The 26,974-nt window shown below is 39.8% G+C and overlaps 7 protein-coding genes and 1 non-coding gene across 11 annotated transcripts; 3 read left to right on the top strand and 5 right to left on the bottom strand.

The window, feature by feature from the left end:
• Nucleotides 1-2,086: 2,086 nt before the first annotated feature.
• LOC110749729 (protein VAPYRIN-like) lies at nt 2,087-3,635 on the top strand. Its single transcript, XM_021949895.2, has 2 exons — nt 2,087-2,932; nt 3,193-3,635. Exons 1-2 carry the CDS (start codon nt 2,102-2,104, stop codon nt 3,574-3,576), a joined length of 1,215 nt encoding a protein of 404 aa, XP_021805587.1. The 5' UTR covers nt 2,087-2,101; the 3' UTR covers nt 3,577-3,635.
• Nucleotides 3,636-3,810: 175 nt separating this feature from the next.
• Nucleotides 3,811-6,007, top strand: LOC110749727 (Peptide-N4-(N-acetyl-beta-glucosaminyl)asparagine amidase A protein). The gene has a single exon (XM_021949894.2). It carries the CDS (start codon nt 3,948-3,950, stop codon nt 5,760-5,762), a length of 1,815 nt encoding a protein of 604 aa, XP_021805586.1. The 5' UTR covers nt 3,811-3,947; the 3' UTR covers nt 5,763-6,007.
• On the bottom strand, nt 5,935-10,284 carry LOC110749726 (S-adenosyl-L-methionine-dependent methyltransferases superfamily protein). Of its 3 annotated transcripts, XM_088249458.1 has the most exons (9): nt 9,794-10,284; nt 8,625-8,759; nt 8,186-8,335; nt 7,835-8,105; nt 7,617-7,727; nt 7,256-7,427; nt 6,919-7,155; nt 6,559-6,753; nt 5,935-6,385 (listed from the first exon to the last, which is right to left on the bottom strand). In XM_088249458.1, exons 1-9 carry the CDS (start codon nt 10,214-10,216, stop codon nt 6,181-6,183), a joined length of 1,899 nt encoding a protein of 632 aa, XP_088105584.1. In that variant the 5' UTR covers nt 10,217-10,284; the 3' UTR covers nt 5,935-6,180. The 3 variants fall into 3 exon arrangements, with proteins under 3 accessions (XP_088105584.1, XP_021805585.1, XP_021805584.1); XM_021949893.2 differs by lacking the exon at nt 8,625-8,759 and having other exon boundaries at nt 9,794-10,279; XM_021949892.2 differs by lacking the exon at nt 9,794-10,284 and having other exon boundaries at nt 8,625-9,313.
• A 335-nt stretch (nt 10,285-10,619) lies between these two features.
• On the bottom strand, nt 10,620-13,657 carry LOC110749749 (eukaryotic translation initiation factor 2 subunit alpha homolog). The gene is made up of 7 exons (XM_021949926.2): nt 13,088-13,657; nt 12,637-12,693; nt 12,471-12,557; nt 12,231-12,377; nt 12,022-12,126; nt 11,206-11,304; nt 10,620-10,983 (listed from the first exon to the last, which is right to left on the bottom strand). The coding sequence occupies exons 1-7, from the start codon at nt 13,469-13,471 to the stop codon at nt 10,828-10,830; spliced, it is 1,035 nt and encodes a 344-aa protein (XP_021805618.2). The 5' UTR covers nt 13,472-13,657; the 3' UTR covers nt 10,620-10,827.
• An 84-nt stretch (nt 13,658-13,741) lies between these two features.
• On the bottom strand, nt 13,742-13,823 carry TRNAS-CGA (transfer RNA serine (anticodon CGA)). Its single transcript has one exon. It is a non-coding gene; the product is annotated as a tRNA-Ser (tRNA).
• Nucleotides 13,824-15,085: 1,262 nt separating this feature from the next.
• LOC110749721 (protein MID1-COMPLEMENTING ACTIVITY 2-like) lies at nt 15,086-16,852 on the top strand. Its single transcript, XM_021949886.2, has 7 exons — nt 15,086-15,307; nt 15,476-15,834; nt 15,905-16,017; nt 16,093-16,164; nt 16,254-16,360; nt 16,453-16,546; nt 16,633-16,852. The coding sequence occupies exons 1-7, from the start codon at nt 15,086-15,088 to the stop codon at nt 16,686-16,688; spliced, it is 1,023 nt and encodes a 340-aa protein (XP_021805578.2). The 3' UTR covers nt 16,689-16,852.
• Nucleotides 16,853-17,019: 167 nt separating this feature from the next.
• LOC110749720 (uncharacterized) lies at nt 17,020-21,361 on the bottom strand. 2 transcript variants are annotated; one of them, XM_088248745.1, is made up of 12 exons: nt 21,078-21,361; nt 20,718-20,805; nt 20,074-20,367; nt 19,599-19,757; nt 19,274-19,414; nt 19,089-19,145; nt 18,546-18,684; nt 18,249-18,353; nt 17,921-18,111; nt 17,644-17,685; nt 17,471-17,558; nt 17,020-17,255 (listed from the first exon to the last, which is right to left on the bottom strand). In XM_088248745.1, the coding sequence occupies exons 1-12, from the start codon at nt 21,185-21,187 to the stop codon at nt 17,251-17,253; spliced, it is 1,419 nt and encodes a 472-aa protein (XP_088104871.1). In that variant the 5' UTR covers nt 21,188-21,361; the 3' UTR covers nt 17,020-17,250. The 2 variants fall into 2 exon arrangements, with proteins under 2 accessions (XP_088104871.1, XP_088104870.1); XM_088248744.1 differs by having other exon boundaries at nt 17,020-17,558.
• A 145-nt stretch (nt 21,362-21,506) lies between these two features.
• Nucleotides 21,507-26,974, bottom strand: LOC110749723 (uncharacterized). Its single transcript, XM_088248746.1, has 11 exons — nt 26,602-26,974; nt 26,242-26,329; nt 25,777-26,073; nt 25,298-25,456; nt 24,973-25,113; nt 24,789-24,845; nt 24,254-24,392; nt 23,959-24,063; nt 23,630-23,820; nt 23,352-23,393; nt 21,507-23,267 (listed from the first exon to the last, which is right to left on the bottom strand). The coding sequence occupies exons 1-11, from the start codon at nt 26,709-26,711 to the stop codon at nt 23,190-23,192; spliced, it is 1,407 nt and encodes a 468-aa protein (XP_088104872.1). The 5' UTR covers nt 26,712-26,974; the 3' UTR covers nt 21,507-23,189.

Genomic DNA, 26,974 nt, shown 5'->3' on the forward strand with positions numbered 1-26,974 from the left:
TGAAGAAGAATTGGAGCGAAGAAGTGAAAAGGGACATAGCAGGAATTTGCAGATTTTTCGTCCGAGCTCCAATTAGGACGCAAAATACCATTTCGGAAAGGGAACGATGCCACGAGTCAAACTCACAGCTTTGCTGTGATGTATGATGGATTTTGGCATTCTGAGGTCGTTTGGCCTTCCAAAACTGCATTCAAAGGTTCGTAGTTAATTTTCGGAATAAATTCTTTTTTTCAGTTTTAATGTAATAACTCCCCTAGCAGTTCAAAGGTTGAGAGTTGTGTATTTAGACAGGTTTGTCTAACGTTTTTGAACATCTCAGATTTTAATCAAAATTATCCCAAGAGAATTTCTCTTAGTTTCTGGTGGAATCCAGATTTCTTGTTACTCAAGGTTTTCGTTTGAAACCTTTGTTGCTTGTGCTGCGTCAAGTGGTATCAGAGTGGGTCTCTCCCGTCTCGGTATTATTGGTTTGTCTTATCAGAGTAGGTTTTGCTTGACTCGAGGTGCCTCCAATGGCTCGTCCAGACGAAGAAGATAGGACCCGTGGAGACAGGGAACCAATCACTCTTAGAGAATTTGATGTTGCAGTTGTTCCATACTTCATGGGGAGCGACTGGATCGAAGGCTTTCTTCAATGGGTTGCAGACATAGAGGAAATATTTGATTCAATAGCGATCCCAGAGGAGAAGATGGTGGAAATTGTTGCATCCAGTTTAGAAGACGATGTTGCTTTTTGGTGGGATCAGTTGCGAAAATCTAGGAAGCAACAAGGTAAAAATTCTATCAGTTCTTGGCATTGGATGAAGAGACTTCTTGTGAAAAAATTCTTTCCTTTTGAATATAATATATATTTATTAAGGAATGGTTACAAGATTGTTCAACCCAATATCATGGTGGGTCTAGAAAAGATGGAGGAAGTTCTCGAAAAGGAAGAAACTGTGATGGATGCTATATTAATTGAAGATCCAATCATCCATAAGATGAAGGAAGAGATTCAAGAAAAACAAGATATTGAGCTTATTGAAACTCCTGTTGTTGTTGAAATATATATTTCAAAAGATGAAGAACAACAATTGGATTCCTCTGAAATTAAAGGCATGGATGAATGATTCATCATGAATCTGTATTTGGAGAAGAAAATAATTCATACAAGGAGTTTGATTCTCAACTAGCATATTCTAATCTTGTTTATGGAATTAATTATATGATTATTCCATCCAAATATGAGCAAGTCCTAATTCTACAAATTGAAGAGTTTATCTACACATCAAGTTCTATGCCTACTCAAGTTCATTTTAACGAGAACTCGAGGTCGAGTTCTTTACAAGTGAAGGAGTCTGATGTAGGACGAAATATGGTCACTTATGGCACTAGGAAAAGAAGGAAGGCGTATCGTTGGGATTTTCTAATTGATTGAAGAAGAATTAGAGTGAAGAAGAATTGGAGCGAAGAAGTGAAAAGGGACATAGCAGGAATTTGCAGATTTTTCGTCCGAGCTCCAATTAGGACGCAAAATACCATTTCGGAAAGGGAACGATGCCACGAGTCAAACTCACAGCTTTGCTGTGATGTATGATGGATTTTGGCATTCTGAGGTCGTTTGGCCTTCCAAAACCGCATTCAAAGTTTCGTAGTTAATTTTCGGAATAAATTCTGTTTTTCAGTTTTAATGTAATAACTCCCCTAGCAGTTCAAAGGTTGAGAGTTGTGTATTTAGACAGGTTTGTCTAACGTTTTTGAACATCTCAGATTTTAATCAAAATTATCCCAAGAGAATTTCTCTTAGTTTCTGGTGGAATCCAAATTTCTTGTTACTCAAGGTTTTCGTTTGAAACGTTTGTTGTTTGTGCTGCGTCAGAACTCTCATAATTTAATTATCTTTTGGCTGTCACTATATGTGTTTTATTTGTTGATTTTTTATTTGATTGATGTTTTATTTGTTGATTGATTGTTAAATCTTCCTTTTAACTTTTTAGTACCCACCCTATATAAATATTTATCGTTGGCGAGGCAAAGGACAAAAGCCCGTGAATCCAACGACGTGGTTGAGTGGTGGGACCCACAGAATCACGTGAGTAACCGCCTGTATGTGCCAGCGCAAATGCTATTGTCCTTCTCCTCCTCGCACAGAACTCCTCCTCCATCATTCAGACAATTCACAAATCTCCAGCCCTGTTATCCAATGGAGAAAAAACTAGTACAAGTTTCAGAGCAAGAGGTTCGCATAGATTTTGCACTCAACTGCAAATGCCGAGCTAACGTGCGCCTGACCTCCCTCTGCGCCACCGCCCCCGTAGCCTTCAAGGTCCAGACATCTTCGCCTCACAAGTTCCTCGTCAAACCACCCACCGGTTTAATCCCTCCGTTATGCCACGTTACCGTCCAGGTCATCCTCAAGGCTCAGGCCCAGCTTCCGCCCACCTTTCCTCGCTCGCCGTCAGACCGATTCCTCATCAGAACCGCCGAGTTCACCCGCGACTCCGAGTCCGAGTCAATCAACCAGTGGTTCTCCTCCTGTTCCCGCGGCTCCACTCACGACCTCAAGCTCAAGGTTGCCTTCGTGGGCCCCTTTCTTCTGCGCCACGCTGTCACTTGCGGGGACTACGACGCCGCCCGGAATATAATCAAGCGGCAGAGAACGATTCTCGCCGAGTTTCCACCCGAAGATGCTGATTCGCTCCTTCGAGTTGCGACCGAGTTGGTGAACCCGGAGGACATGATTAACTTGCTACTCGAAGCTGGATTGAGGATCGACGCACGTGCAAGGTCCGATCAAGTAAATTACGAGGTGGATTCCAAATGGGCATCCAACGGACACGAGGAGCCACACGTGGCAGCGGCGTGCGATCGATTGGATTATGGTATTGGGTGCAGGGATGGAGTATGTGATCACCGCCGTTCGATCCAAGATGCTGCTTGTTGTGATAAGGATGTAAGTAGGTTTACAAAAACAAAAACCTTAATTTTGTTGGGTTTGATTTGAGCCCAAAGACATGGGTTTCGATTCTGGTTAATATGAGGCCCAATTGAATTTCATATGGATTTTGTTCTTTTTTAATTGAAACAAGCCATAGTGCGAACCATTTTAAATTAACTAAGGTGAAGGGATACGAATTTAGGTGCAAACGGGCGGACTATGTGACGAAGAATAATGCTTTGATCTTTGATTATGATACATTTTTGGCCATGCAGAAGCTAGAAATGGGAGAACTAGTATTGATGGCGGCAAGACGAGGAGATTTGAAGCAAGTTGAAGTGCTGTTGCAAAATGGCGCGGATATAAACTGCTGTGATCAATATGGCTTGACAGCCCTGCACGCCTCAGCCATTAAAGGCCACAAGGATATAGCTCTGATGCTCATCGAATTTGGGTTGGAATTGGAATGCCGAGACAGCGAAGGGCATGGGCCCTTGCATTTGGCTGTTGTTGGCGGGAGCTTGGAGACCGTTGAGATGTTGGTTCAGAATGGGGCTAACGTCAATGCCAAGAGCAACAGCGGCGCCACCCCTCTGTACATGGCGACGGCGATGGGGTATGATGATATCACCGAGTTTCTTATTAGCAGAGGAGGTTAAATAGTTAATGGAGCAAATGATTGGCAATTAACATCTTAATTAGAAAATGGTTTGCAATTTACATTTATTTAGCATGCATACTTGAATTAGGACATTTGTTCTATATAGTGAGTTCTACCGAAGCTTGACTCCCTATAGAATAATTGGTATAAATAAATGAATAAAACATTTCATTATCATGCCCTGTGTTTCAATTAGATTAAAGGAAAAAGATGGACGGAGTCAATTTCATAGTATTGGCGCTATTAACTAGGAAACTTCACTCTTTTGTATTTTTTTCAATTTGCTTTTGATTGTTTATTGTGAATTTGTTGCAACTAATTTCATAATTTCTGATTAAAATAAATAAATATAGATAAAAGCCAAATAAAATGAAATCTCCCTGCAACCGTTATTTTGAAGTTGACCTCTCACTCCACTGCACTGACTGCTTCGCAAAAATGTACGCCTTACTCCTCCTGCTTCTCCTGTTCTTCACAAACCCAGCCTCACCTTCCTCCTTCCCAGATCGTTTTACCAAATCCCTATCCGCCAATCTTCTGAAACACAAATCCCAAGAATACCTCGAGGTGGGCCATCCCCTACCGTTCGATCAGCTGACCCCATCCTGCTCCCACCGAGTCCTCACGCACTCCTTCGCCAACACCATGAATGGCCCTGCCTTCTCCACCGACTACTCCCCGCCATTCGATTGCCCATCTCCCTGGTCCCACATCGCCCTCGAGTTTCGCGCCAAATGCAAAGGCGAGCAGTACGACCGGATAGTCGGCTTGTGGCTCGGCGGCGCGGAGCTCCTCCGCACCAGCACGGCCGAGCCGACAGAAAAAGGAATCTTCTGGAAGGTTCGAAAGGACATCACCAGATACTACTCTCTCCTCGCGCGCTGCGACCTCAACCTCACGATGATGCTCGAGAACGTCGTTGACCACGTCTACACCGGCGTTTACCACGTCGAAGTCCATTTCCTCTATTACAACCAAAACGTCGCCGTTACGCTTAACCCCGTGATGAGGGTTGCTTCGATAATCCCATATCAAAATTTGGGAACTGTTGCTTACGAACCGGCCGATTTGATCTTTCCGATATCCGATAACGGAGATAAAGGATGCTGGTTCCGAATCGAGAGCGAATCGGATTTCCACTCCAAGGAAATCCGGATCCCGCGGAACACACGACGACTCGTACTGGAGCTGTACGTGTCGTTTCACGGAAACGACGAGTTTTGGTACTCGAACCCGCCAAGTTTATACATCACAACGAACAACTTAGCGACCGGGCGCGGCAACGGAGCTTACAGAGAGGTTTTCGTGACAGTCGACGGCGAATTGGTGGGTTCGGAAGTTCCATTTCCGGTGGTGTTCACCGGCGGCATCAACCCTTTGTTTTGGGAACCGGTGGTGGCGATCGGAGCCTTCGACCTTCCTTCGTACGATTTGGAATTGACGCCGTTTCTGGAGAAGCTTCTAGATGGGAAAGCTCATAGCTTTGGAATTGGAGTGGCTGATGGGATTTCATATTGGCTTGTGGATGCCAATTTGCACATTTGGTTGGACCATCAATCAAAAACAGTGAAGGCCAAATCAAGCGTTTTGCCTCCGCCTCCTGCTATTGTAGTGAATCGAGGTACCCAGTTTAAACAGCTTGATGGGGTTTTTAAGATCAGAGCAGAGAGAAGCAGTGAATTTGTGGGATGGGTTAAGTCCAGTTCAGGCAACTACACCACCACATTCTCCCAGCGGTACAATTTCAAGAGCTCGATTCGATTCGCAAAGAACGGGACTTATAAATTGGTGAAGCAGAAAGTCAAGGCCAAAAGGGAAGTGAAGGTTGTGAATGAGAAAGGTGTGGTGGTGCTTAGGAACAGAGTTAGGAGGAGGTACCCTATCAATGTCATCACCGCTACTTTACCTGGGTCTCACAAGGACACTTATGTGTTAGTCACAAACATGTCACATTCGATGAAGGAGAAGAGCTTGCATGGAGACTATTCGACTCGGGTTTATAACAGTCAGGATTCAAGAGGGTGGATGGAGGTGAAGGATCACTCTGTTCTCTCTGGAACTGCAAATACTGAGCAGAGTTTTCGTTACAGTGGTGAGTTTGGTTGTTATTCAAGAACTGTTGGTACAAGTGATGGCAAACTCATCAGGGATAACTCCACCTTCCATTGTTTGTCTGTCTCATGATGATTTTGTTTCCGTTGGCTATCTTTCTCTGTTGCAAGTTTTCATGGCTTCCAACTCCTATCCATGTATGAGTTTTTTTCTTCTTTAATCTTTTCCTCTTAGCCACTTAGTCACATTGCACAACAAGGTACATTTGGTTTATGCTTAATAATGTATAAGATTTAGTCATCTGTGTCTGTAATATGCCTTCCATTTCATTTGTATCTATCTCAACAAGAATGAATACAAGGCTTAGATTGTAAAAATGCCTGAAGCTGTGTCATTACCACTATGGAAATAATTTCTTCTCTATGACCGTGGACGCTTATTTTGGGAGTCAAAAACTAAAAATTCAAAACCTTCTACTTCTATCTTACAATTGATTAATATATGATATAAGATTTGATTGTACAGGCGAAAAAAAGATCAGAACCTTCAATCATGATTTACTTGAACCTCTTCCTGGACGCCAGAAACCTTTCTTACCAAAAAGAAACTGATCTTTGTGGAGGGCTGTCGACCAGTGAAGCGAATGCAAAATTGGCCTCATCTTGCTTATCATTTCCATTGTGTCCTGAACCACTAAATACCCACCAGGCCTTAATATGCGATCCATTTCCACCACTACATCTATCATGTCGCATCTGACAAAAAGCGAAGACTAATTATAACCAAAATTGTTGACCGTGGCGTAGATGAAAATAATATTGACATGCTGTAATCATGTTTCAGTGTTTCTTTCATCAGATGTTCTATAGCAGGTAGGTGCTAGCAAGCAATCAAAAGGTCACAATAGTAGTGTGAAATTGTATTGTACCTTTGCGAAAGGTTTTCAAAGAGAAAACTGGAATGCAGTAGATCATATGTTCGAGGGTAGGTATTCAAAGACTCGCACCAGTCATGGTAAATTCCAATCAACCCTCTGTCGAAAATGACGGACAGAGTATCTGGTACATGAACGGGGACGACATTCATTACCCAGAGAAGTTGATCGGTAAGTGCCGCAGCAAATCTGAAAGGCACCACCCGAAAAAGAGGATTGGATTAGAGTAACAACAATAAGCATACTTCCAAAAATAATAAGCACTGGAATGATCATCTAACACCAATGACTAAGCAATGATGATACAACAAAAATAAAATATGGAAGTAGCAACTACTCATTTGCTAAATTTACCCTCCATAACCAGCATTCATATCCATTACATTCCGCACGCTTGACCAGTTTATAGCAGCATTGTTAACATAGGCATCTGACACAAGTGCAGACCAATGTATGGTGTCCTTGTAGAACATTTCCTCAGCTTCTGGGTTAGTAGCTAGGCTCGGAGGTTTACTGGTAAGCCTGTTGGGCCAGGGTAAGGGCCAGCTAGATCGAGGTGGTAGGGTAACACAAGTACTGAGTGGCACATACCTGTAACACAAACTTAGACAAGATTTAGGACAAGTCTAAAGAGTACTCTGCTTAGATAAGCAGTAGCAGCAATACGAGAGGAGATATCCCAGAAAATTACCATGAACTGTTTTTCCTGTCTTTAGGACCACAAATAGGTGGTTTATTTTCTTTGCGTTTAAAATATCGTACAAATGAGATAGGCTTCCGATATATTACAAGCCCAATTCCAGTTGAATCAACAGTCTTAGCGACAACATCCCAGCACATTGATCTTGTCAGAGCCACCATAGCTGGAAGAAACATGCATGTACATCCAACTTAGATCGGCTTAAAATATCTTCACTTTTTATCGTAAATATTGCTGCTAAACTCTACACTAATTATATGATGGATTTAGAAGCTTCCATGAAATGTAGTCCAGTAAAGAAAATAGAAGGTGACCAGATGGATAAGTGAAAGAGAGAGATCAGATTACGAACATTTCCATACACGCTTATCTCTTTCATCATCACGATAAACCGGTGTAGCAGACCATATGAAAAAACCTCCAGGCCTAAGAATCCTGTTGAGCTCCAATAGTGGTTTCCCACCTACACTAACCAAAACCATTAAATTAACAGAGAGAATAAATAGGACAGAGAAGAAATGAAATAAGAAAGAACTTCAAACTTGAAAGTGATTTATTTAGACAAAGTACCATCTGCATCCCAGTGAACCCTGCACCTTGCACAATGAATCAAATCATATGCATTGTCGGGAAATGTCAGCCTCTGTGTTCCAATAACCGAGAGAGTAGCAGGAATTCCCCTTTCAAGAGCAAACTGTATCTGAGCTTCATGTTCATCTTTTGGGGCAAATGACATGGTAATAACATTTCTGTCCAGCAAATAGCCACCAAAGCTAGCAACACCACAACCAACATCTAAAACAACCCTTACATGCCTCCCCCATTCAATAACTGGTAAAGTCTGGAGTGAAATAAAAAACCATGTAACAAATTTCAAAACCAATGTAAAATCAGAAGTGGCAAAGGCGGGTAACCCTGTACCTTTTCGATGAAGTCAGTGTAGTGATTAACTCCTTCCTTAAACTGAGTACCACCGCCAGGAAAAATAAGATAATCATCAGACATCTTTACCCAATTTTGGTCCTTCTTGTACTCAACAAGCTTTGGGTGAGGAACATTGTCATACCATATCTAAAAACAGAGAAAATCACCAATACATTATTGAATGCTGCAGTAATCAGGACATGCCACCAACTTCACATTTCCATAAAATCACTTTCCCAAAAAGGAAAATCATGAAAGTTTTTCTTGAACAATTAGATGTTAAAGTCGACTGCTTAAAATATCTACAAGCTATACCCTTTGGATTTGAATCTTGACATAACATAGTAACACACCAAAATACCCACCTTCTTCATTGAAAGCAATAAACCCATTTGAGAAAAACCAGAAACAAATCTTACCAAAGTATAAATCTCACCATGTCCCTGCTCTCAGGCCACGGAACCGGCACCTTGTAACCTTTCGGAAGCGGCTCCAGACACCTGGGGCTCGGCTGCGGGCAATACCGCTCGCGATGCTCCATATGCCTTCTCGACTTCAAGGCCTTGATCGCCTGGAAATTGTCCAAGCACGGTATGTAATCAACAGCCACCGATCCCGTACAGAGTCTCCAATTGAAATTCACAGAAACAGGGATGCTAGTCTCATCCCAAACGGGACCGTTTTGGATGGGCGGAGCTGTGATGGGGTTTGATGCTTGCGCGGGTAGAGGAGAAGCGATGACGATGGGTTGTGCAGACGACGACGTTTGAACATCGGAATAGAAGAAGTGAGGGTCAGGGGTGTTGGTGTTGGTGAAGAGAAGGACTGTGAAGCAGACGAGCAAGAGTGAGAGAGTGAAGATGAAAGGGAATTTTCGCTCTTTGAAAAAGCTTGGGACTGAGATGCCCATTTCTGAGAGCTCTGTTCCTCTCTGCGCGTTAAAGCTTACTTTGTTGAATGTGAAAGAGAAAGGGACGTATATTTATACGGTGCAGGTCAGCTGATCAAGATTCAAGATCGAGAAGAGTACGCGGTATTTCTAGCAGGATTTCGAAATGTCGTTATCCGACGAAGAGAAGACACAGGTTTTCGACTCTGCAATTATTTAATAGCACTCACTACGATTACGATTTTGGTTAGAGTAAATTAGAGTATTAGTTTCTGAATTTGATTCTTATATTAAATTCCTAGATTACTTAGATTAAATTATTTAATTCGGTTGGTCCATTTCAGTTTAGTTATTAATTATGTTAGTGTCGGAATGTAACGTGCATTTAAAGTCCGCAATTTCTTTAAATTTATAAATATCATAATAGGTTTTTGGTTTAAATTTTAAGAAGTAAGCTGAATTATGCCCACTCCTAGTTAGCTATGGGTAGGGAACATTTGGTAAACCAAATTGTGCTCACTCCTAGTACAGAATTGTGCCCACTCCTAGTACAGAATTGTGCCCATGCCACATTTCCGCAATCACTTTCTCCAAATGAGAAATTATGAAATGTGCTTAACACATACCAAACCAAATATGAAGCACCACTACCCACCTTGCCCATTCAAAGCAGTAAAAAAAACCAGAAACAAATCTTACCAAAATATAAATCTCACCATGTCCTTGCTCTTAGGCCACGGAACTGGCACCTTGTAACCTTTGGGAAGTGGCGGCAGACACCTTGAACTCTGCTCCGGGCAATGCCGTTCACGACGCTCCATATGCCTCCTCGTCTTCAAGGCCCTGATTACCTTGAAGTTATCCAAACATGGTATGTAATCAACAGCTCCCCAACCCGTACAGAGTTCCCAATTCAAAGTCACAGAAACAATAGTGGCTCCATCCGAAACGGCACCTGCCTCGAGGTACGGTGCTGTGATGGGGTTTGAGGTCTGACCATCGGAGTAGAACAAGAGAGGAGAAGAGGTGTTGGTTTTGGTGAAGAGGAGGATTGTGAGACAGAGGAGCATGAGTGTGAGTGTGAATATGCATGGCAGCTTTCGCGTTTTGGAGAAGCTGGGGACTGAGCTAATTCCCATTTTGCTAGCTCTGTGTTCGTCTGTGTTAAAGCTTTGTTAAAAATGAGATGGAGAAGGAAAGGGACGTATATGGTGTGGCCAAGCAGCTTATCAAGATTCAAGATCCAAAGGAGAAGGCTGTATTTCTATCAGGATATCACAAGGGTCGAGACAAAGTATAAAACTGGGCAATTGTTTTATTTCTATTTTCAACAGCTCGTCTGAAATTTATATGAATCATTTAAAACAAAACAAAAAAATCATTTAAAACCCAAAAAAAAAAAAATCATTTAAAAATTAAAAATAAATAAATAAATAAAAACAACATGAGAACCACCAGAGCCCATTTGCTCACCAATACGCGCACACGAGAGAGAGAGAGAGAGAGAGAGAGAGAGAGAGAGAGCAAAAAATACACACGGGCGGGGGGGGCACAAAAGGTTTCTCCATTACTGTTTTAAAGTATTGAACTATTAAGTTGTCAAGTATCCTCCAAAAAACTCTGCTCAATTCGGTAAATTGCCAAAACATCTCGATGATACGATACTTTGAAATTGGTTTTATACAACTGTTAAAAAAGGAACTTGCTTGAGGAAAATGGTAAGCCACTATCTATCCCACAAAATTCTTCTTCAATCTACAATGCCGGGCCCCGCACCTTCCACGTTAACTTCTCCCATTCCTGTGTCTTCCTCTTCCTCACTACCCTCATCACCACTGACCTCCTCATTCTCCTGGCGGAGCTTAATCATGTGTTCAGCAAGAAGTTTGTCATCCCGTTCACTCACCTACATCAGTTCACCATATTAGACACAAAAATGAAAAAAATTTATATGCCAAGTCAATTAAGATTACTATAGATTTGAAATTCAATGCTATGAGGTATCGAAAATAAAAACTTCTGCTAAAAGATTGATAAGCATTCAAAGTCAGCTGAATATAAAGAAACAGATGGAAAACCAAAATACTTATAAAAGAGACAAAATATAAAGAAGAGGGTTGACACTCACCACTCTGGGTGCCTCCTTCACTGCTAATTTCCCCTTGTGATGTTCTATCTCTTGCGTGCAAGCTTCAATTGCATTGCTTAGAACTGCTATCCCTTGCTCCTACCCAGACAGAACAGAAATTATAAAATTCGTTAGCAAAAGCAGCAAGCGGCAACTATCATCGTGCTTCACAACTGCCTTCAGGGAAGTCAGCAGAAGCTTCTACATTACTAGCCTACTGAATATAGTATCTTTAGCAGAGAAGTAGTAACTAATGCTTTGTGGGCAAGAATCGGAAAAATTGATGATACAAATCAAGCAATGAATAAGAACCATATCATTATGTAGAAATTAAAATAGTGCTAGAATGGCATGGTTGAATAGTCCCATAACTACATTCGAAGTTGAAATTGAAGCTACAGACTACTAAATGGATATTGGCCAGACCATAAACCTACAACGCAATATAGCACCAGTGCGGGAAAAAAATGGGGGAAAAGGTTGTGATCCTCTGAGCAGCCATCAGGTAAAATCTTAACTAACTCAAATTCAAAGGTTCAAGGTACAAAATTTGAACACTCTTAACTTGGGGAAATCAGTGCAAGGAGGAGATATATTCTTAGGACTAATGTTTTTTCTTTGGCCAGGCAGGAAAACAAACATTTATAACCTGAATATCAAACAGTTTGCTTCTTGACAAAAAAACATGTCATGTTGATAAGGGACATTATCAATATGCCACTATCTTGCTTGGTGGATGATCAAGCTTACCGCATAGTAATCATGCAGTTGAAACAATAATTGATCAACTCAAGATTTAAATCAGTGTCAGCAAACCTTATTAAGAGTCTGTGTGGTAAGAACATAAAGTGGAGGTGCAACCAATTTAATTTTCACAGGACAGTCATTATTGCCTGCAGCTTCTGCTTTCCGCATGGCATCCTGCAAAAACAAGAACAACATGCATGTAGAAAATCAAAATCCAGCCATAGAGAAAGCATCATGAAAGAAAAATAAGCAGATTCCACAGAAGGACAACACAAAACCTTAATGTGAAGAACACCATCAAATTGGAAGCACTTCATTTCAATATCAGCTCGGATCTTCAATGGTTGTGGGGTCATTCTTCTCCTAATATTCTTCACCAAAGACTCTTTCACTTCCTCTGACACAGCAGGAACCACCTTAGTGACCTGCAAATTAAGATGTAAGGGAGTATCACACCTATGCATATGCGACATAAACAGGAGAATATGAACCAAAATCCTCACACAAACAGGCATTACCTCTTGTCCATCAGGGCCAGTCTCTTTGACCTCACGTGTGAGGGCACTAAGAACTGAATCAGGATCGGTAACAATTATTTTGAAAGCCTGCACAAAGTAATAATTCATGTTCACTACTGAGAATTAACACCACAAACATACATTGAAAGATGGTGAACATCCTCACCTCAAAAGCATGACCATATTTCCGGTATAACGGCCAGGCAATATGGACATACAGCTCCTGTAACAAGTAAAGTCAATTAGTGATAGGGTAATATCCTATGAAAACAACAGATAACAAACAAAACAAGGTAACCACCAGTCAATCAATAATTTGTTTGAGCATGCCTCTAAATAGAAAACATGCAGTCCCAATTAACGCTATCTAAACAAACCGAAGCATCTACCATTACACAAAACGCAATTAACACTTACATAATATCGAATATTGCATTCAAATATGGGTAGTATAAAAAAGGTACGCATAAATTTCTAAGTCTAGTCTAGTGGTGCTAATGCTACACATCAGACCGGCATAAAAAGCCTGATTTTCTTCTCCAAAGGTAGAATACATACAAAATTCAGAGAATTCAAAACAGCACAAAACCAAAACAACTGAAATTACACCAAAATACCTCCAAATCGATGCCCAAAGTCTCGGCCACATGGCGCATGATGGAGTGGACGAGCTTGCTCTTGTTGTACCTCTCCTCACAGGCCTGGATATCCTCCTCGGAAACCCTCCTCTTACTCAAATCAATGTAGCCCTTCTCCTTGTCGACCCTGAGGACCATGACGGGCTCGATTCGGCCCACCTTGATGAGGCTGCTGACACTTCGAATCCGACGGCGGGAGAGCTCCGAGAAGAGAATCATGCCCTCGATGTTGTTGTACTCGAGGAGCGAAACGTAGGCGCCCATGTCGGCGATGTTCTTGACCTGGATCATCACCGCCATGTCCACCTCTGGGTACCTGGCCTCGTACATGCGGCACTCCAAGTTCGGTGCGTGGGAAGCCATGGATGTTGCTTCGTAGATTGACTGGTTTAGGGTTTAGAGAAAGTGTGTGTGTGTTTGTTTCTGGGAAATCAGTGTGCTTGGCGCGCCGGAAAATGGGGGGTTAGGGTTTTGAGCAGAGATAGCGTAGATGTCCAGAAACTCAAGTTAGTACCGGCAAGGGGTATTTCTTGAGCTTTCATTTGTTTTCTTATTTTTTGTCGGCGGGTATAGCCCATCAGGGACCAAGGCCCAAATTTAAAAAGTACCAAAAAAATAAAATAAAAAAATTAGCGTCGACAGCAGGATTCGAACCTGCGCAGGCAAAGCCCAACAGATTTCGAGTCTGTCTCCTTAACCACTCGGACATATCGACTGCTTGAGCTAAAATTCACTGGAGCTGAGTATATAATCAAATCATTTATTTTGTTTAAATACTTCTTGAATCTTGACATATGATGCATGGGATCTTTTGCTTATTACAATTAAAAGCATTCTGGAACTTTAGTACAAGATGCATCAATGCAAGTAACTATGATTAATTAAAAACAAAAACAAAATTATTTGTTTGTTTGTTTTACCTATTATTAGTCTGCATTTGAATATGTATTTGGTGCTATATATATATTGCACTTTTATTTTATGACAACAGTCATCGGTCCATTTCCTTCCTTCCAAAGCAAAAACAAGAAAGAAAAAGATAGAACCGTTTGATAAAAAAAGCATTCACAACACACAAAGCAAACAAAGTTGCACCACCATTGCTACCAAAGAGAAAAAGAAGAAGAAAAGCAAAAGATATGTCATTTGCATTTTGTCCACATAATACTTCCTTAGTCCTTTGTATCAATATCAGTTTTCAAAGCTTCCAGAATGGCAAGCTTGGCTTCTGCTCAGGCATCATCAAGTCTAGACGCTCTGAGTCTCACAAACACGATCGTATCCTTGGCTCGAAACTCCAGGACACACCGCCACAACTGCGGGCAGCTCGCTGAGCACGTAGGGATGATAGGAAACTTGCTCGAGAAGATTAAATCAACGGACCTGATTAGGGGTGAGCATCGGTTCGAAACCAATGGTTTTTTACCAATCCAATCCAATCCAATCTTCCATTGGATTACAAATTTTACAATCCAATCCAATGTGTTTGGATGTCAGGATCCAATCCAATCCAATCCAATGTACATTGGATTGGATTGGATTGGATGATCGGTTTGTATGAAAAAATAATTATGATAAAAAAAACTTCATAATCTTTCATAACATTTAATTCAAAATTCAATATGATGAAAGATATGACATTAATATATTAATTTTTAATATAAATTAATATAATATTATATTTAATGTGTTAATGTTTTGATTTTTTCGAAAGTAAGATTAATATATTAGTGAGAAACAAGATGAAATGTAAATATTATACAATATGAAAGTATATTAATGTGTATATTGGATTGGTTCGGTTTAGGTTGGATTTTCAATTCTTGATCCGCCATCCGATCCAATCCAATTGGATTTCTATTTTTCTAATCCAATCCAATCCATCAATGTTGTCAAAACCAATGAAAATTGGATTGGATTGGATTGGATTGGTCGGTTTTAGTGGATTGGTTTGGATCCTGCACAGCCCTAGACCTGATGAAGCTCCCGGCTACAAAGGAGCCGTTGGTTGGTCTTGAAGAGGCTCTTGAGAAAGCACTTCAATTAGTGGAGAGTTGCAGAGACAAGAGCTGTCTCTACATGCTTGCCATGGGGTGGAGTGTAGTGTATCAATTCCGCCAAGTCCAAGCTGAGATTGACCGCCACCTCAGTCTCCTAGTCCTCCCCATGATTTCTCTGCTTCATGAGTTTCGCCTGCAGGTACGTCTTAGTAACGCGCTTTCTTATTAGACAATCTGACATGTGATTTTACCATATATCATAATATATAGATTATTTGACAAGGTAACATTTTCGACCAACATAAACAGGCTTGATTAATGGATAACTAATTATAATTATTAACTGGTTTTGTGACTGTGAATCCAGAATTTGAAGGAAGGCCTGCAGGCCATTGAAGAGGATCAAAGAATGTATACACTTGAGGAAGAGGACATGGAAGCCCAGAATGTGGTACTGAAACCTGATAGAACCAGGAAAGATGCAGAGATATTAGAGAAGTCATTGTCTCCAAAATATCCTAACTTGACTTTCAGTGAGGCACTTCAAGAGGAGATGGAGAAGCTGAACATTCAATTGCAGCGGTCAAGAACAATTAACGACGACCCGGATCAGTGCAGAGTGATTGAACATCTTATTGATGTAGCAGAAAATGTGGTCAGTGTTGTGCTGCCGGGGAAGAAAGTTGAGAAGCTTCTTGTCAATGAACCAAGTTATGTGGTATCAGGGTAAGTGTTTGAGAAACTGGGAGCTTCTCTGGCTTGTTATTTGGTGGGGTTAAACCATTTTATGGCACAGGTACATAACCAATGCCAAATCCATCCATGGAGACCATGGCTTACGGCTAGAGAACGAAGGGCGGTTCGGGTGGCAGGCTGATCTTTTCGGTTGTTGCAGCGAGCCTTGTCTAAGTGAGTTTCTCAGAGCCATTATCTTCCTTCTAAACTCTCTCTTTTCTCACTGTGTAAGTTACCATGTTTCAATAGGCCTGAAGACCTGCGTCTACCCTTGTGGAACATTTTCATGGATAGCCAATGTGGTCTCAAAAGGAAAAATATGTGAGCTCTCAACATCTGAACATTTGATAGTGTGATTCCATGTGGTTCTTCTAATTGATTTGATTTTAACTATTTCAATTTTACCACAGCTCGTGAACAAGCAACCAATAACCTAATAGCATGCTCTGTTTTTGGTGGCTGTTGCTGTTACACTTGCTTTGTAAGAAGGAAATTGCGGAAACTTTTTAACATAGAAGTAAGTATTCATAATTCATGTTCTATTTCACTACTAGAAGATTAGGGTTTTGCTATCATTTATCTTAACTAAGATTTACTGTTTGTTTACAGGGAAGTTCTTGCGATGACTTCTTCACTCACCTCATGTGCTGCTGCTGTGCCATGGTTCAAGAACGACGAGAACTTGAACTCAGAAACTTCGAAGGTAGGTGCCATTAGAAGTTTTTCTTTGTCAGTCTCCTTGAAATATTTGTAGCTCTGGCTGAGCTTTGTACAAGTTGCTGGTTGCAGGTTGCCGAGGAGCAAATATGATCGTCCCACCATCATTACAATGCATGAATGCTTGAAGCCTTAGGTGCCTTGTACTACGTCTTAGATGTATGTAAATCAATTTATGATTCCAATCCAACAAATTGGCATGAATAACCTGTTACATCTTTTTGGCTCAAGTTCACGTATAAAGCTCCTAGACTGGCCCACATGCTCTATAATTTTCATGAACTTTGGATCATGTTTTACCGATATTAAATCCACATAGTTTAAAACGAATGCTCTGGAACACAGAAAAGTAAAGATGTGGTTCACGCAGAAAGAAAATATCATCCAACTCTTTGCTCCTTTTTCATCTTTGCCCAAAAGAAAGTTAAGAGTCTCTCCTTCTTTGGTTGGCATCGAAAATGCTTTAAGGACAATAAAATTGATTGATCCCTTAGTCAATACTTTCCATTAGAATAAAAACGAGTAAAAACAAATGTGCAAGCTACTCCAGAAGTAGTTAATACGTGTATGACATCCATCTCTCCATGAACACATCAGTCCCAGCAAGGCAGAAAAGCTGTTTTGTTATAAGCGAAACTACAACATGACAATGTTACAAAATTCACAACTCTACCGCCAGCCTCAGATAATTCAAACTGCAACAAGACGAACGGATTCTGTATTAGCAATTGAATCAATCCAAAACAGAGGTCTGCCACAAGAAAGACCTGCTGTGAATCCAAGTCACTCAAGGTAGTGCAAGAATTATCCCTTCCGCACTTGAAAACAAGAAGAAACTACAATTCATCGAGGGAACTTTTATCACCATTCCCCAGTGAGAACATCCAACGGAACAGTTGAGATAACTTACTAGCAACAGGCTTCTGCTCCTGTTGTTCTAGTTTTACATTGCACACAGAATTATAGTCATGCTTCAAATGAGGGGCAACAATTCTTTCCTGGAAAAAACACAAATGGTAAAATGAGAATGAGCTGAATGATCATATCTATTAAATGTGAGAGTAGGGTAGAAAGAAACAGTACCTTAAAAACATCAAGTGGACAGAAATCAGTACCATCACAACCCTAAACACCAAAACATTATTATCTGAGAATTCAATACGAGGAAAAAACAGAGAGCTACGCATTACGACTGAAACAGCTGGCCATTATTCGCCACTAAAAAGATGTATGAAAAGAAATTTGTAATCCGATACCAATTGTGTTCCTCACGAAATCTTCTAAGTTCAAAAGTGAAACCAAGGTCTGGAATCCGAAAATGTTCGAGAAAGTTAAAATTAAGTAAAGAATGGGGCCTTACTGGCATTGGAATGGGATTTTCATTGTGCAGCACTTGCACAAAGTGCTTGTTTGATGTGTTGGCTGGACAACTGTACAGAACCAGCATGTTATTCCCACCAAAAGGTGCCACTGTATGGCCCCTCCAATTTCTCTTCTGGGGAGGCTTTGGAGGGTGTGGCAAGGCCTGTTCCCTCTGTATTTTTTCAAATTCTGAAACATAGAAAACATAACCCGTACTATGAGAACAGAATATAGAAGAATCCATATACATGAGCATTTAGATTCCCACTTGCACATAAACCAAGATCATGCAACCGAATTAAGAATTTACTGAAGAAATCACTCACCAGATCCGTCAAGAAAAAGTCCGAGTAGGCATGAAAATGGAATGACAGTTTCTGCATGTGCGAACCTTAGTCTCGCCTTCTCATAACTACCAGGAGCATGTTTTTCTACAAAGAAAAGGGGAGGGGGAGAGAGTGAGTGAGAATTGGAATACCAGAAGTCATATAGCTTACACACAACTACATAATGCAAAGAATTCCACATTTAAGTGTAGTCCAAATAGACACTGACATATCCATGAGGTTTAATAGTCCTCAGTGACAGTATTATCCAGTTATAACTGCACAGTATTGGGTTACCTTCTTCAGCCTTAATAGCCTGCTCCATGGACTGCACAACATCTTCAAGTAAGGGCACACCCATTCTATAGTTTATTGATTTACCATATCCCTTTAATATAAAGGCCTCCAAATCATCTGTCCATTCCAGCAAAGAAACCTAAACACAGGAGACTTTTTTCATGTAAATAAACTAACAAAAAACATTATGATCATGTAAATCTGTGTTTACTGATATTACTAAACCACATCAAAGGGGAGGGGGCAAATTACTCTAATGCATTCTTCAAAGAATTTTTTTTTTTGTAATTCAATTTCAGCACCAATTCACTTGCTGTGCCCTCTCCATTCATAGATGTAACTACAAGCCAAAAAGGCTAGTATTCATCATGTAACTAGTTTCAGTCATTTTAGTCGTCTTCACAGTATCGGAGTCATGGCGTAATCATATATGTTCACATATCATATTCAGGTTCAAACGAAAAATGTTATACAGAATAACCTGATTATCATGGAATAATATAAGAAATTTGGTTAATCTTGACAATAAAAAATTATGCATACCTCAGAAGGGCTGAAAAGTGCACAAGCTTGATCAACTATATTCAACAAGGACGCTTCCTGCCAAATAGAACAAACCACAGATAACCATAAAATCAATTGCACTTCAGGGATAATTAATTCACAAGCTCAATCCACGAGAGCAATAAAATGAGTTTTGTGTATGAAAACAGAAAGAAAGCAATTACCTGTTTGCACAGAAACCAAAGAGAAGTTGTATCCTGCCTTGTAAAATTCAACCTGTAGCGCCTTCTTAATGCAGAAGTTATTTCATCATAAACGGGTTCCTTAAGCTTATCAACAGCAGGCTCCTGACTTTTCTTAAATGCCTACAAGCATAAAAGTCTTCGTCAACCAACATATACAGCACAGAATTGCAGATAAACCAATAAAAATAGGGGTTATGGCAACCCAGTCCAGCTCCACCCAATTCCACCAACTAAGAAAGTGTAATCAGATTGTGTGTGTTGCACGTGTTCAAAAATCAAGGAAAAGATCAGGACGGCAGAATACCTTGTAGTTTTGGCAACAATCATGAAACCTTAGCTTTGTATCACTTGCACGGCTTTCACTGGTTACAGCAAAAGCTCGATGACGCCCTGGTCCAAGTCTTCCTTTCCCACTAAACAATCCCATGCCAAATGCCACAGCACTGGCTGATGCCCGAGGGACCTATCACATTATAAAAAAGATGCATAAGATGAAAGATTCAAACAGAACTGACAAAAATCTGAGGCTGATATTCACAGCCAGAGAGATATAATTAACTTCGATCAGCTTAAAGTCTCAACTTCAAAATAAGAATTACTCCAAACATTGCAATAGAAAATTTCCAAGTTAATAGATGACTATTATGCCAAATTCAAAGTTACCAACAACCTATAAAACAAGGCTGAACATGGCCATAATTCATCACATATAGGAAAAACATACTTGAATGCTCTAAACAAAAAGAGAAGAAAAAAGCCCTAGAACAAACAAATCTTACCTGTGTTGCCTTTATTGCATAAACATCTGGATGGTAATCATCATTAAACAAATTTGGAAATCTTGCTCGAGTCCTGATCCCAAGATCATAGAGTTCATCCTCTCCTTGGATAATTAATTCTCCACCTTTCAGTTTTCCTTTCCAAGGAGATTTCCAACCCTTTAACCAACCAGGAAGTTTTTCCAAAGACAGGTTCTGTTCTTCAGCTTCTCTCAGTAACACCTCCAGATGAGTTGCGAAGTTGTCCAACTCTTTAATCCGCTTTTTCGTAGGAGAACGAGTTCCATGCCTTGCCTGATAATAGAAGTTGCATCAGGAGCCATAAATGTGAAACTCTCTAGTTCAGGCATTTAAAAATAAATGTAACTTGTGGAAAGCCAGCAAGCTAATCTTAACAAACGGGGTAGGAGTCATGCTTAAAAAGAATCACATCTGATAACTAAATATGCAACCAGAATACATACATGCATACTTACACACGCGAACACAAAGTTCATACAAATCTGAGTAATTCCTGATAGCAAAATTTATTATTGCCTCTTTGTCTAATTGAAGTTTGAAACACAAACACTGAACATACAAACAGTTGAAACACAAATGGAAATTTGGAAATTGGCAATGACAATATCAAAAAAATAAATTACCACAAGATTTAAGTGGATAGGAGTACATCCATTTGGAATCTTCGATGGAACAAATGAACTGTCCGCAATGCCTTTAACGACACCGTATCTGCAACAAAAACCCATTAGTTATTTCTCTTTCCATGATAATTCTATCCTCTATTGCTTGAAAATATTATTTCTTTAATTTAAATATGGAAAAAAATTGCAACTAGAAACACTTTCTGCAATTTACTCTTAACCAAGCAGACGGCTAAGCAATAAGAACCAAAAATCTAGTAACAACATATCGATTCACGTAGAACACACTTAAATATAAATAAAAATGTAATAAATTCGTAATCAAATTAATGGAAAATTTTAATTTTGTGAGAGAGAAACCTGGAAACAGTAGAAAGGTGTTGGCGAACATCGAAAGCTTCTTCTTCGGCATTTGAATTAACGAGTAGCGATAATAATACTAGCAGAACAGCCGCCACGGCACGCTTCATCTTCTCCGTCTCAGTTTGTCTCTCTGCGTTAAGAACTTGAAGAAAGGTATAATCGGGAAATGAAATGATCAATTCTCATTTAAATAAAGTGTTGATTTTTTTTTTTGGCGGTCCATACTGCTTCAAAGTCGGCAGTGGCGCAACTGGCCCAGTCTCTGAACGCCGCGTGGCTAAGTACCCAAAATGGGCCAGCCCAAAATCGGATACGGGCTTAGGTGGAGCAGTAAGTTAAGGCCCAAGTAGCCGTTGGTCACTTGAAGCACACCATGCAATCCAATTCTATAGGGTTTTAGGAGGCGCTACTCTCTCTCTCTCCCTCTCTCTCTCCCTGTCCCCCTCTCTCTCTGTGCAGTGTGTGCAGAGCTCTATAGCTGCGGAGGCTCAGATACTCCCGGAGGTCAAGCTCACAATCCCAAAATGGTACTTGCATCCCTCTCACCTGTTTTTTCTTCATTGTGCAATTTTTTTATCTCCTCGTTTCTATTTCTCTTTTTCCCAATCGTCTTATTATTATCGTTTTCAAATCCGTATAATATGTAATACCCAGATCTAGATTTTCATGTTGGGTCTTTAACCTCTTTCGGCTTTGTACTGTAAATTCCGTTTTCGTGATTTTCTGCATTGCCTGAAAAGTGAAATAAGCTCAAATTTCAGCTATGCTGCTTGGTTTTGGTTCTGGATGTTATAACGTTATTTCCTGTATAGATTTGAGAGCAAGAGAGTCGAAAAGATTTTTTTTTTTTTGGCAGGCTGAGTTATATTCTCTTTTACAAATGGGGTCATTTGGGTTGTTGAACTTTATGCTTGTGGCTTTTGCAGGCAAGAGGGTTGAAGAAGCATTTGAAAAGGCTCAATGCCCCGAAGCATTGGATGCTTGACAAACTTGGCGGTGCTTTTGTAAGTTGAAGATCTTATTTTTGTCTTCCTTTTTATGTTGATACTTGTGCAAGCATCCTCCTTATTTCCCATTTTTACTCCTTACATTCTTCTTTTATTTTTCTTCCTCAAGCGCCCAAGCCTTCATCTGGGCCTCACAAGTCCAGGGAATGCCTTCCTTGGTCATTATCTTACGAAACAGATTGAAATATGCTCTCACTTACTATGACGTCATTTCCATTTTGATGCAAACGACATGTTCTGGTTGATGGGCTGACAAGACATATCCTTCGGGTTTCATGGGTATGCTCATCCTATCTTCTAACTGAATCATTTTTTTTTTCGTTTTTCTTCTAGGCCTTGTTCTGTTTTCTTGTCCATGTGACTTGTATTTTCATGAGAACAACTATCCCATAGATATTGCTGTAGGATGATTTTTTATGTTTTCTTATCAAGGCACCCATATTTCCCCAGTTGTTCGGTGCTTTGAAAGGAACATTAGATTTTAGGGTATTTAGTAGCCAAATGATTATATAACAGTATTCAATTGCTTCAAGTGCGTATGTTCTTTGGATGTGTTCTATTTGTAAAAAATCGCATTGGTACTGGGAGCTGTGTTCTATTTGAAATTTTTGTAAATCAATTTATGATTCCAATCCAACAAATTGGCATGAATATCCTTTGTATCAATCCAAACAGACGTCTGCTACAAGAAAGAGCTGCTGTGAATCCAAGTCACTGAAGGAAGTGCAAGAATTATCCCTTCCGCATTTGAAAACAAGAAGAAACTAAGGGCATGTTTGGTATTCAACTTGAATCCAACTTTTTAAATTCAAAAACAGAATTTGAATCCAAAACAAAGAAAACCTATTTGGTGGCCCTATTTTTAAAAACTCAAACTTAAGAACAACTAAAAAAACACCCCAATTATTAAAAACAAAAAATATCTGTTTTTTCAGTTTTTTTCTAACAACTCACAAGTTCTCAAATTTTTAAGATTTGAAAACAATTTTCAAGTTGCATACCAAACAAGTTTTTGAATCTTAAAAATAGATTTAAGAACTCCTTGTTTTTAAGAAAAATCAAAGTTTTTGAATTCCCTATTTGAATAGGATACCAAACGCCCCTAAAATTCATCGTGGGACGTCTGTTCATTGCACACATAATCATAGTCATGCTCCAAATGAGGTCTAACTATTCTTTCCTGGAAAAACACAAATGGTAAAATGAGAAGGAGCTGAATGATCATATCTATTAAATGTGAGAGTAGGGTAGAAAGAAACAGTACCTTAAAAGCATCAAATGGACAGAAATCAGTACCATCACAACCCTAAACACCAAAACATTATTATCTGAGAATTCAATACGAGGAAAAAAACAGAGAGCTACGGCATTACGACTGAAACAGCTGGCCATTATTCGCCATTAAAAAGATGTATGAAAAGAAATTTGTAATCCGGTACCAATTGTGCTCTTCATGAAATCTTCTAAGTTCAAAAGTGAAACCAAGGTTTGGAATCCTAAAATGTTCGAGAAAGTTCAAATTAAGTAAAAAATGGGGCTTACTGGCATTGGAATGGGATGTTCATTGTGCAGCACTTGCACAAAGTGCTTGTTTGATGTGTTGGCTGGACAACTGTACAGAACTAGCATGTTATTCCCACCAAAAGGTGCCACAGTATTGACCCTCCAATTTCTCTTCTGGGGAGGCTTTGGAGGGGGTTCCAATGCCTCTTCCCTCTGTATTTTTTCAAATTCTGAAACATAGAAAACATAACCCGTACTATGAGAACAGAATATAGAAGAACCCATATACATAAGCATTTAGATTCCCACCTGCACAAAAACCCAGATCATGCAAACCAAATTAAGAATTTACTGAAGAAATCACTCACCAGATCCATTAAGAAAAAGTCCAAGTAGGCATGAAAATGGAATGACAGTTTCTGCATGTGCGAACCTTAGTCTCGCCTTCTCATAACTGCCAGGAGCATGTTCCTACAAAGAAAAGGGGAGGGGGAGAGAGTGAGTGAGAATTGGAATACCATAAGTCATATAGCTTACACACAACTACATAATGCAAAGAATTCCACATTTAAGTGTAGTCCAAATAGATACTGACATATCCATGAGGTTTAATAGTCCTCAGTGACAGTATTATCCAGTTATAACTGCGAACTATTGGGTTACCTTCTTCAGCCTTAATAGCCTGCTCCATGGACTGCTTAACATCTTGAAGTAAGGGCACTCCCATTCTATAGTTTATTGATTTACCATACCCCTTTAACATAAAGGCCTCCAAATCATCTGTCCATTCCAGCAAAGAAACCTAAACACAGGAGAATTTTTTCATGTAAATAAACTAACAAAAAACATCAAGATCACGTAAATCTGTGTTCACTGATATTACTAAACCACATCAAAGTGGACAAATTACTCTAATGCATTCTTCAAAGATTTTTTTTTTGTAATTCAATTTCAGCACCAATTCACTTGTTGTGCCCTCTCCATTAATAGATGTATGTACAAGCCAAAAAGGCTAGTATTCATCATGTAACTAGTTTCAGTCATTTTAGTTCTCTTCACAGTATCGGAGTCATGGCCTATTGTATACGTTCATATATCATATTCAGGTTCAAACGAAGAATGTTATACAGAATAACCTGATTATCATGGAATATTATAAGAAATTTGGTTAATCTTGACAATAAAAAATTATGCATACCTCAGAAGGGCTGAAAAGTGCACAAGCTTGATCAACTATATTCAACAAGGACGCTTCCTGCCAAATAGAACAAACCACAGATGACCATAAAATCAATTGCACTTCAGGGATAATTGATTCACAAGCTCAATCCACGAGAGCAATAAAATGAGTTTGTGTATGAAAACAGAAAGAAAGCAATCACCTGTTTGCACAGAAACCACAGAGAAGTTGTATCCTGCGTTGTAAAATTCAACCCGTAGCGCCTTGTTAATGCAGAAGTTATTTCCTCATAAACGGGTTTCGTAAGATTATCAACAGCAGGCTTCTTACTTTTCTTAGATGACTACATGCATAAAAGTCTTCGTCAACCAACATATACAGCACAGAATTGCAGATAAACCCATAAAAATGGGGGTTATGGCAACCCAGTCCGGCTCCACCAATTCCACCAACTAAGAAAGTGTAATCAGATTGTGTGCGTTGCACGTGTTCAAAAGTCAAGGGAAAAGATCAGGACGGCAGAATACCTTGTAGTTTTGGCAACAATCATGAAACCTTAGCTTTGTATCACTTGCACTGCTTTCGCTGGTTACAGCAAAAGCTCGATGACGCCCTGGTCCAAGACTTCCTTTCCCACTAAACAATCCCATGCCAAATGCCACAGCACTGGCTGATGCCCGAGGGACCTATCACATTATAAAAAAGATGCATAAGATGAAAGGTTCAAACAGAATTGACAAAAATCTGAGGCTGATATTCACAGCCAGAGAGATATAATTAACTTCGATCAGCTTAAAGTCTCAACTTGAAAATAAGAATTACTCCAAACATTGCAATAGAAAATTGCCAAGTTAATAGATGACTAACTATTATGCCATATTCAAAGTTACCAACAACCTATAAAACAAGGCTGATCATTGCCATAATTTATCACATATAGGGAAATCATACTTGAATGCTCTAAACAAAAAGAGAAGAAAAAAGCCCTAGAACAAACAAATCTTACCTGTGTTGCCTTTATTGTGTAAACATCTGGATGGTAATCATCATTAAACAAATTTGGAAATCTCGCTCGAGTCCTGTTCCCAAGATCATAGAGTTCATCCTCTCCTTCGATAATTAATTCTCCACCTTTCAGTTTTCCTTTCCAAGGATATATCCAACAACCCTTTAACCAACAAGGAAGTTTTTCCAAAGACAGGTTCTGTTCTCCAGCTTCTCTCAGTAACACCTCCAGACGATCTGCCAAGTTGTTCAACTCTTTAATCCGCTTTTTGGTAGGATAACGAGTTCCATGCCTTGCCTGATAATAGAAGTTGCATCAGGAGCCATAAATGTGAAACTCTCTAGTTCAGTCATTTAAAAATAATTTAACTTGTGGAAAGCCAACACAAACACTGAACACACAAACAGTTGAAACACAAATTGAAATTTGGAAATTGGCAATGACAATATCAAAAAATAAATTTACCACAAGATTTAAGTGGATAGGAGTACATCCATTTGGAATCTTCGATGGAACAAATGAACTGTCCGCAATGCCTTTAACGACACCGTATCTGCAACAAAAACCCATTAGTTATTTCTCTTTCCATGATAATTCTACCCTCTATTGCTTGAAAATATTAATTCTTTCATTTAAATACGGAAAAAAATTGCAACTTGAAACACTTTCTGCAATTTACTCTTAACCAAGCAGACGGCTAAGCAATAAGAACCAAAAATCTAGTAACGACATATCGATTCACGGAGAACACACTTAAATATAAATAAAAATGTAATAAATTCGTAGTCAAATTAATGGGAAATTTTGATTTTGTGAGAGAGAAACCTGGAAACAGTAGAAAGGTGTTGGCGAACATCGAAAGCTTCTTCTTCGGCATTTGAATGAACGAGTAACGATAATAATACTAGCAGAACAGCCGCCATGGCCCGCTTCATCTTCTCCGTCTCAGTTTGTCTCTCTGCGTTAAGAACTTGAAGAAAGGAATAATCGGGAAATCAAATGATCAATTCTCATATAAATAAAGTGTTGAACTTTTTTTTTTGGCAGTCCATACTGCTTGAAAGTTGGAAGTGGCGCAACTCGCCCCGTCTCTGAACGTTTAGTTCGAGCGGTGGCGCGGTCTAACGGGCCACCTCAACCGCGACCCGAGCTGCAAGCGGGCCAAGTACCCACAAATGGTGCTAAAATGAGAGTATGG

The sequence above is a fragment of the Prunus avium genome, chromosome 2 (assembly GCF_965620075.1).
Source record: "Prunus avium chromosome 2, drPruAviu1.hap1.1, whole genome shotgun sequence".
Taxonomy (NCBI): domain Eukaryota; kingdom Viridiplantae; phylum Streptophyta; class Magnoliopsida; order Rosales; family Rosaceae; genus Prunus; species Prunus avium.